At 46.8% G+C, this 12,595-nt stretch overlaps 1 protein-coding gene across 2 annotated transcripts in view; it reads right to left on the bottom strand.

The window, feature by feature from the left end:
* The window catches only part of ndc1 (NDC1 transmembrane nucleoporin), a 49,774-nt gene that overhangs the window by 20,615 nt on the left and 16,564 nt on the right, over positions 1 to 12,595 (bottom strand). For both annotated transcript variants that reach the window (XM_036986748.1, XM_036986747.1), the window contains exons 6-10: positions 11,494 to 11,602; positions 11,335 to 11,386; positions 9,881 to 10,013; positions 4,812 to 4,904; positions 4,427 to 4,508 (exon numbers count right to left, since the gene is read on the bottom strand). In XM_036986748.1, the coding sequence (XP_036842643.1) occupies positions 4,427 to 4,508; positions 4,812 to 4,904; positions 9,881 to 10,013; positions 11,335 to 11,386; positions 11,494 to 11,602 (469 nt within the window). The remainder of the gene's footprint in view (positions 1 to 4,426; positions 4,509 to 4,811; positions 4,905 to 9,880; positions 10,014 to 11,334; positions 11,387 to 11,493; positions 11,603 to 12,595) is intronic.

Here is a 12,595-nt window from a genome sequence, read left to right as displayed (position 1 = left end):
AGAGAGCCATAGATTAGTGATTGGGGGGGGTTGAGGTCAGGTCATTTAAAGGGAGGAATAAAAGTTTGTGTCCCCTATCTCTTAGTGTCCTGCTTAGCAGTAAAGATCAAATGTTTGTACAGATGTGTAGGAGGAGACTCAGCCCAGGAGGATGGGTTAAATGTTAGTTCTTGTGTGAATGTTTTTGTTGTCTTAATACACCTGGATTGACCCTCTGGGAGAAAAAAACCTTAATTAAGCTTTCAGTGTTTTACTCAGAAATAGAACCTAACAGTACACATGCAACGTCTTAAATGCTTTAATTGTCCTTTTCATTGTGTTAAAAAAAAAAAAACACAATACTGTTTTGATAAGTGTTTGTGATTTAAGTGGTTTAAAAAAAATGACAGAGTACAAGGCCTTTTTTTTACCGTGGAATTAGCACCGTCTCCATTTGACGCGGAATTAGCACCGTCTCCATTTGACGCCGAATTAGCACCGTCTCCATTTGACGCCGAATTAGCACCGTCTCCATTTGACGCCGAATTAGCACCGTCTCCATTTGACGCGGAATTAGCACCGTCTCCATTTGACGCGGAATTAGCACCGTCTCCATTTGACGCGGAATTAGCACCGTCTCCATTTGACGCGGAATTAGCACCGTCTCTATTTGACGCGGAATTAGCACCGTCTCTATTTGACGCGGAATTAGCACCGTCTCTATTTGACGCGGAATTAGCACCGTCTCTATTTGACGCGGAATTAGCACCGTCTCTATTTGACGCGGAATTAGCACCGTCTCTATTTGACGCGGAATTAGCACCGTCTCTATTTGACGCGGAATTAGCACCGTCTCTATTTGACGCGGAATTAGCACCGTCTCTATTTGACGCGGAATTAGCACCGTCTCTATTTGACGCGGAATTAGCACCGTCTCTATTTGACGCGGAATTAGCACCGTCTCTGTTTGACGCGGAATTAGCACCGTCTCTGTTTGACGTGGAATTAGCACCGTCTCTGTTTGACGTGGAATTAGCACCGTCTCTGTTTGACGTGGAATTAGCACCGTCTCTGTTTGACGTGGAATTAGCACCGTCTCTGTTTGACGTGGAATTAGCACCGTCTCTGTTTGACGTGGAATTAGCACCGTCTCTGTTTGACGTGGAATTAGCACCGTCTCTGTTTGACGTGGAATTAGCACCGTCTCTGTTTGACGTGGAATTAGCACCGTCTCTGTTTGACGTGGAATTAGCACCGTCTCTGTTTGACGTGGAATTAGCACCGTCTCTGTTTGACGTGGAATTAGCACCGTCTCTGTTTGACGTGGAATTAGCACCGTCTCTATTTGACGTGGAATTAGCACCGTCTCTATTTGACGTGGAATTAGCACCGTCTATTTGACGTGGAAATGCCCCATTCACTTAAAAGTATTTTTCATCCCAGTACCGGGTTACCTTCAAAACAAGTCCCGTGACACTTGTAGGGGTCGCAGAGCAAAACTGAGAACAGCATTGTGTCCGTGAGAGTCATATTAGTTCGTTCGTAGTAGTTATTATAATAATATTAATAGTTTGTAGGCCAAAACATTTTAACACTAGACATTTTTGTGAGAAGACCCATTTTGGGGATGTCCTCTGGTCTAACAAACACCTCTGTAACTCTGCCACCTTTGACCTCAGATGCGGAAGGCCGACATCGACGGATGCAGTGGATTGAGGCTCAGCCCATGTTTAAAAAGTATTCATACCCCTCGACTTGGTCCACATTTTGTAGTGTTACAGCCTGCATTCAAAATCTACACACAATACCCCATAATGACAAAATGAAGGTTTATAAATATTGAAAATTAAATCCAGAAATCTAATATCCATAAGTATTCACACCACTTTTCTACGACACTCCAAATTGGAGCTCAGGTGCATCCTGTTTCCATTGATCATCCTTGAGATGCCACTACAACATGATTAGAGTCCACCTGTGGCCAATTCAACTGTTCGGACATGATTTAGAAACACACCCGTCTATATAAAGTCCCACAGTTGACAGTGCATGTCAGAGTAGAAATTATACCAGTCCAAGGACCTGTCCATAGATCTCTGAGATAGAGTTGTGATCCGGCATATATCTGGGGAAGGGTATAAAACAATCTCTAGAGTGTTGAATGTTTCCAAGAGAACAGTGGTCTCCAAGAAAAAAAAACATGGAACTACCCAGAGACCAAACGGGCAAGAATCACCTTGATCAGGAAGGTGACCAAGAACCCAATGACCACTCTGACAGAACTACACAGTTCCTTGGCTGAGATGGGAGAACTTGCCAGAAGGACAACAGTCTCTACAGCACTTCACCTATCTGGGCTTCACTATAGTAGCACGCGCTCCAGCAGGTATATCTCACTGGTCACCCCCAAAGCCAATTCCTCTTTGGCCGGCTTTCCTTCCAGTTCTCTGCTGCCAACGACAGGAACGAATTGCAAAAAAAAATAAAAATAAAAATAAAAAAATCACTGAAGCTGGAGTCTTATATCTCCCTCTCTAACTTTAAGCATCAGCTGTCAGAGCAGCTTACCGATCACTGCACCATTACTCAGCCCATCTGTAAACAGCCCATCCAACTACCTCATCCCCATAATGTATTTATTTAGCTCCTTTGCACCCCAGTATCTCTACTTGCACACTCATCTTCTGCACATCTGTCACTCCAGTGATTAATTGCTAAATTGTAATTATTTCACCACTGTGGCCTATTTATTGCCTTACCTCTCCAATCTTACTCCATTTGCACACACTGTAAATAGATTTTTCTATTGTGTTATTGACTGTACGTTTGTTTATGTGTAACTCTGTGTTTTTGTCACACTGCTTTGCTTTATCTTGGCCAGGTCACAGATATAAATGAGAACTTGTTCTCAACTGGTTAAATAAAGGTGACATAAAATAAATAGTGGTGGCAGCATCATGCTATGGGGGATGCTTTTCAGCAGCAGAGACTGGGAGACTAGTAAGGATAGAGGGAACAATGAATGGAGCCAAATATAGGCAAATCCTTGGTGAGAACCTGCTTCAGAGAACAAACAACCTTAGACTGGGGTGAAGATTTACATTCCAACGGGACGATGACCCCAAGCATACAGCCAAAGGAATGCTGGAACGGCTTCAGGACAAGAATGTAAAAGTCCTTGAGTGGACCAGCCAAATACTTGAACCCCATTGAAAATCTGTGGAAAGACTTGAAGATTGCTGTTCACCACCGCTCCCCATCTAACTTAACAGAGCTTGAGAAAATCTGCAAGGAACAATGGGAGAAAATCCCCAAATCCAGATGTGCAAAGCCGATACAGACAAATTCCAAGACGACTCAAAGCCGATACAGACAAATTCCAAGACGACTCAAAGCCGATACAGACAAATTCCAAGACGACTCAAAGCCGATACAGACAAATTCCAAGACGACTCAAAGCCGATACAGACAAATTCCAAGACGACTCAAAGCCGATACAGACAAATTCCAAGACGACTCAAAGCCGATACAGACAAATTCCAAGACGACTCAAAGCCGATACAGACAAATTCCAAGACGACTCAAAGCCGATACAGACAAATTCCAAGACGACTCAAAGCTGATACAGACAAATTCCAAGACGACTCAAAGCTGATAGACAAATTCCAAGACGACTCAAAGCTGTGAATCGCCGTCAAAAAGGTGCTTCTACAAAGTATTGACTCAGATTTGTGAATACTTACGTAAATAAGGTTTCTGTATTTCATTTTCAAAAATGTCTAAAAACATGTTTTCACCTTGTCATTATGGGGAATTGTGGGTAGAAATTTTGTTGTTGATTTAATCCATTTTGAATTCAGGCTGTAACAAGAAAATGTGGAATAAGTTGAGGGGTGTGAATACTTTCTGAAGGCTCTGTATCTATAGTTTAACCAGATATCTTAAAAGGGGGAATTTATTCAACTAATTAGATTTCCACGGGAACACGAGAGATCGACTCGGGGGTAATTTAAGGTTAGGTTTAAAATAGTCAGAAATGGGCGACTGTGGCTATGGACGCTACTACCAGGAAACATTGCCCCGGGACTACCGGGGAACATTGCCCCGGGACTACCAGGGAACATTGCCCCGGAACTACCAGGGAACATTGCCCCGGGACTACCAGGGAACATTGCCCCGGGACTACCAGGGAACATTGCCCCGGGACTACCAGGGAACATTGCCCCGGGACTACCAGGGAACATTGCCCCGGGACTATCAGACAGAAGAACATTATGCATACTGCAGAGTCAGTTGATGTTTCCGAGACATTTCCAATGTCAACAGTGTAGACAGTGCTCTTATTGTTTTACTGTTAGTAATGAGACACATGAAGTCATTCTGTAATGTGAAAGTATAAATATCCATTAGATCTATTTATGCAGGCAGAGCAGCGGGGGGGGGTCACCTGGTTGGCTGAGACTGAACACCTCCAGACGTCTAGAAGGAGAATGTTGAGACAGCAGAGCCAGGTCCTGGAGGGCTAGGAACTGACAGGACACAGAACAGAGGTAGAGTTAACCGGAGGGCTAGGAACTGACAGTACAGAGGTAGAGTTAACCGGAGGGCTATGAACTGACAGGACAGAGGTAGAGTTAACCGGAGGGCTAGGAACTGACAGGACAGAGGTAGAGTTAACCGGAGGGCTAGGAACTGACAGGACAGAGGTAGAGTTAACCAGAGGGCTAGGAACAGTGGCTTTGATTTTGTTTTCCTTTGTTCAAAGTTACTCGTAACAGGGAACGCTGATGATCCTGCAATGTTTCCATTGTAAATTGGTGCAAAATGCTTACCTTCAGTATCATTGGTTGCGTGCCAGTGATAACTTTGGGCAGGCACTGGTGGGCGTCCTCTGTGAACGTGGACTGGACAGGGAAACTGTAAACCTGCAAGAAATAATCATTATCAAATCAGACTCCTTGTGGAATGATCTCGTCTACGGTACTAAGCAGAAAGGTTAGAAGTGCACACTTCCGAGAGAACAACGGTTGGGAATAGAACTGCAGCCAGAGAGAGGAAATGATTAGCAGAGACTGGTGGAGAGGCAGGTAGGTCAGTCCAGGACTAGACTGGTAGAGAGGCAGGTAGGTCAGTCCAGGACTAGACTGGTAGAGAGGCAGGTAGGTCAGTCCTGGACTAGACTGGTAGAGAAGCAGGGAGTCAGTCCAGGACTAGACTGGTAGAGAAGCAGAGAGTCAGTCCAGGACTAGACTGGTAGAGAAGCAGGGAGTCAGTCCTGGACTAGACTGGTAGAGAAGCAGGGAGTCAGTCCAGGACTAGACTGGTAGAGAAGCAGAGAGTCAGTCCAGGACTAGACTGGTGGAGAGGCAGGTAGGTCAGTCCAGGACTAGACTGGTAGAGAAGCAGAGTCAGTCCAGGACTAGACTGGTAGAGAAGCAGGGAGTCAGTCCTGGACTAGACTGGTAGAGAAGCAGGGAGTCAGTCCTGGACTAGACTGGTGGAGAAGCAGGGAGTCAGTCCAAGCCACTGGCTGTCATTGGTGACCCCTCCCACCCTCTACACCTGCAGTTCTAGAAGCTTCCCTCTGGCTGGTGCTTCAGAACGCTCATGTCCAAGAAGAACGTGTTCTAACATTCACTCGTTCCTTGTGCTGTTGGACTACTAAATACAAAGTACATTGTATCAGTAGATGTACTTATCTATCTAGTCCAGTTGGGACAGCGGTCTCCAGAGTCCGTGTTAACGTCCTCTGTGTTGTTAGTGACCGTGTTAACGTCCTCTGTGTTGTTAGTATGCAACATGATGGACTGACTGGTTTGATCGGTAAGCTGCTCAGACAGCTGATGCTTAAAGTTAGAGAGGGAGATATAAGACTCCAGCTTCAGTGATTTTTGCAGTTCGTTCCGAAGAAGGTGTTGGCTTTGGGGGTGACCAGTGAAATATACCTGCTGGAGCGCGTGCTACGGGTGGGTGTTGCTATGGTGACCAGCGAGTTGAGATAAGGCGGGGCTTTACCAAGCAAAGACTTATAGATGACCTGGAGCCAGTGGGTTTGGCAACGAATATGAAGCGAGGACCAGAGACAGCATACAGGTCGCAGTGGTGGGTGGCATATGGGGCTTTGGTGACAAAACGGATGGCACTGTGATAGACTACATCCAGTTTGCTGAGTAGAGTGCTGGAGGCTATTTTGTAAATGACATCGCCTAAGTCAAGGATCGGTAGGATAGTCAGTTTTGGCAGCATGAGTGAGAGGCTTTGTTGCGAAATAGGAAGCCAATTCTAGATTTAACTTTGGATTGGAGATGTTTAATGTGAGTATGGAAGGAGAGTTTACAGTCTAACCAGACACCTAGATATTTATAGTTGTCCACATATTCTAGGTCAGAACCGTCCAGAGTAGTGATGCTAGTCGGGTGGGTGGGTAGCGATCGGTTGAAGAGCATGCATTTAGTTTTACTAGCGTTTAAGAGCAGTTGGAGGCCACGGAAGGAGAGTTGTATGGCATTGAAGCTGCTACAGTTAATTATAAGCATTTCCCATTTTCACTCAGCTAATACCCTGCTGCTAGTCTGTTCATGATCATTTCCCATTTTCACTCAGCTAATACCCTGCTGCTAGTCTGTTCATGATCATTTCCCATCTACGCTCAGCTAATACCCTGCTGCTAGTCTGTTTATGATCATTTCCCATATAGGCTCAGCTAATACCCTGCTGCTAGTCTGTTTATGATCATTTCCCATCTACGCTCAGCTAATACCCTGCTGCTAGTCTGTTCATGATCATTTCCCATCTACGCTCAGCTAATACCCTGCTGCTAGTCTGTTCATGATCATTTCCCATCTACGCTCAGCTAATACCCTGCTGCTAGTCTGTTCATGATCATTTCCCATCTACGCTCAGCTAATACCCTGCTGCTAGTCTGTTCATGATCATTTCCCATCTACGCTCAGCTAATACCCTGCTGCTAGTCTGTTCATGATCATTTCCCATCTACGCTCAGCTAATACCCTGCTGCTAGTCTGTTCATGATCATTTCCCAGTAAGGTCAGCTAATACCCTGCTGCTAGTCTGTTCATGATAATTTCCCAGTAAGGTCTACACCGGTTGTATTTGGCACATGTGAAACTGTAAAGTGATTTAGTAACACGCTCCATTTGGTTGTTATGACATTTAAATCTGTATAATAATAATAATAATAATAATAATAATAATAATAATAATATCATTTAGCAATTCCTTACAATTACACCGCATTAATTTCCGTTTCTAAAGTAGGCCTGTCATTTGAATAATTATTTTTACATCTCAAAATAAGACGTGCCCCCTCTCAACGACAGACTCCTTTTCAAGGCTAGCCTAGATGAATGCTAGATGTATTTTCGTAGCTAGCCTTCTTTTTGAATACCGTCAACAATAGACAGACAAATTGTTTTCCAGTGCCAAGTAAGACAACAGAGACGGTAGCCGATGTCATCTAACACATCCAGGGAATGTACGATTTATATTTTAAAAATGTACAACCTGTCAAAATAGGATCCAGAATTAGATGTATTTTATGGACATCTTTGTGTGTATCGGTTGTCTGTATTATTCACCCCCTGAGGAAGTGAGAACTCAAAACACTTAGCTGGATATTGCTAACTCTAAATGTGATCATGTTGCTAGACAGCCATGTTTTTTATTTAACTAGGCAAGTCAAGATTTTATTCTTATTTACAATGACGGCCAAAAGGCCTCCTGCGGGGACGGGGCTGGGGTTAAAAATACAAATATAGGACAAAACAAACAGACACGAGAGACACCACTACAGAAAAAGACCCAAGACAACAACATAACATGGCATCAACACAAGATGACAACATGGTATAAACATTATTGGTCACAGATAACAGCACAAAGGTCAAGAACGTAGAGACAACAATACATCACACAAAACAGCCACAACTGTCAGTAAGAGTGTCCATGATTGAGTCTTTGAATGAAGAGATGGAGATAAAACTGTCCAGTTTGAGTATTTGTTGCAGCTCGTTCCAGTCGCTAGCTGCAGCAAACTGAAAAGAGGAGCGACCCAGGGATGTGTGCTTTGGGGACCTTTAACAGAATGTGACTGGCAGAATGGTTGTTGTATGTGGAGGACGAGGGCTGCAGTAGATATCTCAGGGGGAGTGAGGCCTAAGAGGGTTTTATAAATAAGCATCAACCAGTGGGTCTTGCGACGGGTATACAGAGATGACCAGTTTACAGAGGAGTATAGAGTGCAGTGATGTATCCTATAAGGAGCATTGGTGGCAAATCTGATGGCCGAATGGTAAAGAACATCTAGCCGCGAGAGAGCACCCTTACCTGTTGATCTATAAATTATGTCTCCGTAATCTAGCATCTGAATCAGGGTTAGTTTGGCAGCTGGGGTGAAAGAGGAGCGATTACGATTGAGGAAACCAAGTCTAGATTTAACTTTAGCCTGCAGGTTTGATATGTGCTGAGAGAAGGACTGTGTACCATCTAGCCATACACCAAAGTACTTGTGAGGTGACTACCTCAAGCTCTAAACCCTCAGAGGTAGTAATAACACCTGTGGGGAGAGGGGCAGTCTTCTTACCAAACCACATGACCTTAGTTTTGGAGGTGTTCAGAACAAGGTTAAGGGCAGAGAAAGGTTGTTGGACACTAAGAAAGCTTTGTTGTAGAGCATTCAACACAAAATCCGGGGAGGGGCCAGCTGAGTATAAGACTGTGTCAACTGCATATAAATGGATGAGAGAGCTTCCTACTGCCTGAGCTATGTTGTTGATGTAAATTGAGAACAGAGTGGGGCCAAGGATTGAGCCTTGGGGTACTCCCTTAGTGACAGGTCGTGGCTGAGACAGCAGATGTTCTGACTTTATACACTGCACTCTTTGAGAGAGGTAGTTAGCAAACCAGGCCAAAGACCCCTCAGAGACACCAATACTCCTTAGCCGGCCCACCAGAATGGAATGGAATGGTCTACTGTATTAAAAGCTGTGGCCAAGCCAATAAAAACAGCAGCACAACATTGCTTAGAATCAAGGTCAATGGTGACATCATTGAGGACCTTTTTAGGGTTGCAGTGACACATCCATTACCTGAGCTGAAACCGGATTGCACACCAGAGAGAATACTATAGACATCAAGAAAGCCAGTCAGTTGATTATTGACATGTTTTTCCAACACGTTTGATAAACAGGTAAAATAGAAATAGGCCTATAACAGTTAGGATCAGCTTGATCTCCCCCTTTAAATAAAGGACGAACCGTGGCTGCCTTCCAACCAATGGGAACCTCCCCAGAGAGGAGAGACAGGTCAAAAAGGTCAGAGATGAAAATGGTCTGGGATGTAGGCTAATTGATAAATCAGTTAATTCCCAACCCTGCAGGCAGTCCCCCCACAGAGGGGGCAGTCCCTACCGCCACCCCCCCACAGAGGGGGCAGTCCCCAGCGCCACCCCCCCACAGAGGGGGCAGTCCCCAGCGCCACCCCATGGAACAATACAGTGATGTTTTGTACAAGGTGAAGGTTAGGAGGAGGGTCTGAGGTTAGGGTCAGGTCCTGAGGAGCAGTACAGTGAAGGTTACGCTCCGATCAGACCGACAGCGTCATTTAATCAATTCTACGTAATAACTACTGCAGTCAAACTTATTTCATTATCTAATCCAACATTTTGACTGGAGGTGTGTGCAACAGAAGTTCAACATTCACCCTTTTGCTACTATTTCTGTCAAGTCTACTCATACAGTTTGATACGATGGGATGAATCTGACGTACGCACCAAGCAGAACGAGGCAAGGCAAACGCAGCGTTCCAATCTGGTGTACCAGAAACGCAACGCGGCTGTCGGTCTGATCGAGGCGTTATAAGGGGTCAGGGGAGTTATATGTACCTCGGTAACAAAGATCCTGAAGAGCAGTACTGTGATGTACCAGGTGAGGAGGAGGAAGGTCCCACTGATCCACAGGTGGTACAGGAGGGACAGGTCCAATAGACTAGACACACTGTCCAGGGAATGGATTGAACTGGGAGGGGGAGACCAGAACACTTCTGTCATCTGGTTAGTCTGTCTTGATGCATGTACCATTCCATGTTGACATCAACAGTCCAGTTTCCCTGGAAACTAAACGTAGGACTTAAAATACATTAGGAAAGGAATATGAGGAGTCCCCTAGCAGTCGAGGGGGTGGGGTGGGGGGGGTCAGCTGCCTAGCAGTCGAGGGGGTAGGGGGGGGGGGGGGTCAGCTGCCTAGCAGTCGAGGGGGTAGGGGGGGGGGGGGGGTCAGCTGCCTAGCAGTCGAGGGGGTAGGGGGGGGGGGGGTCAGCTGCCTAGCAGTAGAGGGGGTGAGGGGTGGGGGGGTCAGCTGCCTAGCAGTCGAGGGGGTAGGGGGGGTCAGCTGCCAAGCAGTCGAGGGGGTGGGGGGGTCAGCTGCCTAGCAGTAGTGGGGGTGAGGGGGGGTCAGCTGCCTAGCAGTAGAGGGGGGGTGAGTTGCCTAGCAGTCGAGGGGGTGGGGTGAGCTACCTAGCAGTACAAGGGGTGAGGGGGGGGTCAGCTGCCTAGCAGTCGAGGGGGTGGGGGGGGTGGGGTCAGCGGCCTAGCAGTTGAGGGGGTGGGGTCAGCGGCCTAGCAGTCGAGGGGGTGGGGTCAGCTGCCTAGCAGTCGAGGGGGTGGGGTCAGCTGCCTAGCAGTCGAGGGGGTGGGGTCAGCTGCCTAGCAGTCGAGGGGGTGGGGTCAGCTGCCTAGCAGTCGAGGGGGTGGGGTCGGCTGCCTAGCAGTCGAGGGGGTGGGGTCAGCTGCCTAGCAGTCGAGGGGGTGGGGTCAGCTGCCTAGCAGTCGAGGGGTTGGGGTCAGCTGCCTAGCAGTCGAGGGGGTAGGGGGGGTCAGCTGCCTAACAGTAGAGGGGGTGAGGGGGGGGGGGGGTCAGCTGCCTAGCAGTAGTGGGGGTGAGGGGGGGGTCAGCTGCCTAGCAGTAGAGGGGGGGTGAGTTGCCTAGCAGTCGAGGGGGTGGGGTGAGCTACCTAGCAGTACAAGGGGTGAGGGGGGGGTCAGCTGCCTAGCAGTCGAGGGGGTGGGGTCAGCGGCCTAGCAGTCGAGGGGGTGGGGTCAGCTGCCTAGCAGTCGAGGGGGTGGGGTCAGCTGCCTAGCAGTCGAGGGGGTGCGGTCAGCTGCCTAGCAGTCGAGGGGGTGGGGTCAGCTGCCTAGCAGTCGAGGGGGTGGGGTCAGCTGCCTAGCAGTCGAGGGGGTGGGGTCAGCTGCCTAGCAGTCGAGGGGGTGTGGTCAGCTGCCTAGCAGTCGAGGGGGTGGGGGGGGGGTGGGGCAGATTTAAATAATACTGTGAGGTTAACCTGTTGATGCTGAGGTCAAGTGTTTTACAGATCCAGGCTCGTGGTGCATATCCTGAAAGACAGGGAGATAAACATCAATATATTTTGGACTACAGAACAGTTGGGAGACACCCCACTGAATAGCTCGTACACAAAGCCATGCCTGACTTGTCTCCTTACCCATGAAGAAATACAGCAGGAGGAAGCTCCTGAGACAGTAGAGGGCCTGAACAGCACTGGCCTTCACCACTAGGGGCAGAGCTCCCTTGAAGCGGAGGTACTTGTATTGCTGAAACATGAAAGCAGAGCAGTGGAGGCTGCTGAGGGGAGGAGGGCTCATGGTAAGGTCTGGATTGGAGCAAATGGAATCAAACAAAGATGTGGTTTCCATGGTTTCCATGTGGTCGATTCCATTGACTCCATTCCAGACCTCCTTATGAGCCGTCCTCCCCTCAGCAGCTTGAGGAGAACATGGCACTTCCTGATGTCTCATAACATAGTGCTATCAAAGGTCACAGAAACTATAATACCCAAACAGTAGTAGACATTGATGGGTTATGTTCAGTAGAGCACACTGTTGGAAAACATTATGTAACTGAAAACAATATTCCACGTTGTTATTGGAAAGATTCCGGTAGCACCTCTGTGTTTCACTTTCAACATTTTGTATCTACTGAACACAACCCAGCAATGTAGCAGTCATCCATTATCTTGTAGTTTTATACACTGAGCGTTTCTCTGGGACAGGAGTTCTCTGGGAAGAGGGGACAGGAGTTCTCTCTACCTGGGCCCAGTTTCCCGATAGAGCTTAAGCTTACAAGTGTTTTAACGATGCAGCGTTCCTACAATGGACGAATATGTATAATGAGTTTCACAAAACACCACGCAGAGAACGTTCGTCATGCGTCAAAACTGATGCCAGATCAGCTCCTAGAGAGATATTACCACTTAACGGCTGCAAACAGAGGCAGCTTCTTCTAATGCTTACCCAATAAAACTGCACTAAATCACAGATTCATTCAGCACATCACTGCACACGTTGTTACACATCATGAAATATAGTGAAGAAAATATCTGCCAACGTAGCAGACAAATACAACATCCACTTATTTCAATAGGAAGGATATACACTGCTCAAAAAAATAAAGGGAACACTAAAATAACACATCCTAGAACTGAATGAATGAAATATTCTTATTAAATACTTTTTTCTTTACATAGTTGAATGTGCTGACAACAGAAATCACACAAAAATTATCAATGGAAATCAAATGTATCAACC

The sequence above is a fragment of the Oncorhynchus mykiss genome, chromosome 8, assembly GCF_013265735.2.
Source record: "Oncorhynchus mykiss isolate Arlee chromosome 8, USDA_OmykA_1.1, whole genome shotgun sequence".
NCBI lineage: Eukaryota > Metazoa > Chordata > Actinopteri > Salmoniformes > Salmonidae > Oncorhynchus > Oncorhynchus mykiss.
This window is presented reverse-complemented; position numbering and strand designations above follow the sequence as displayed.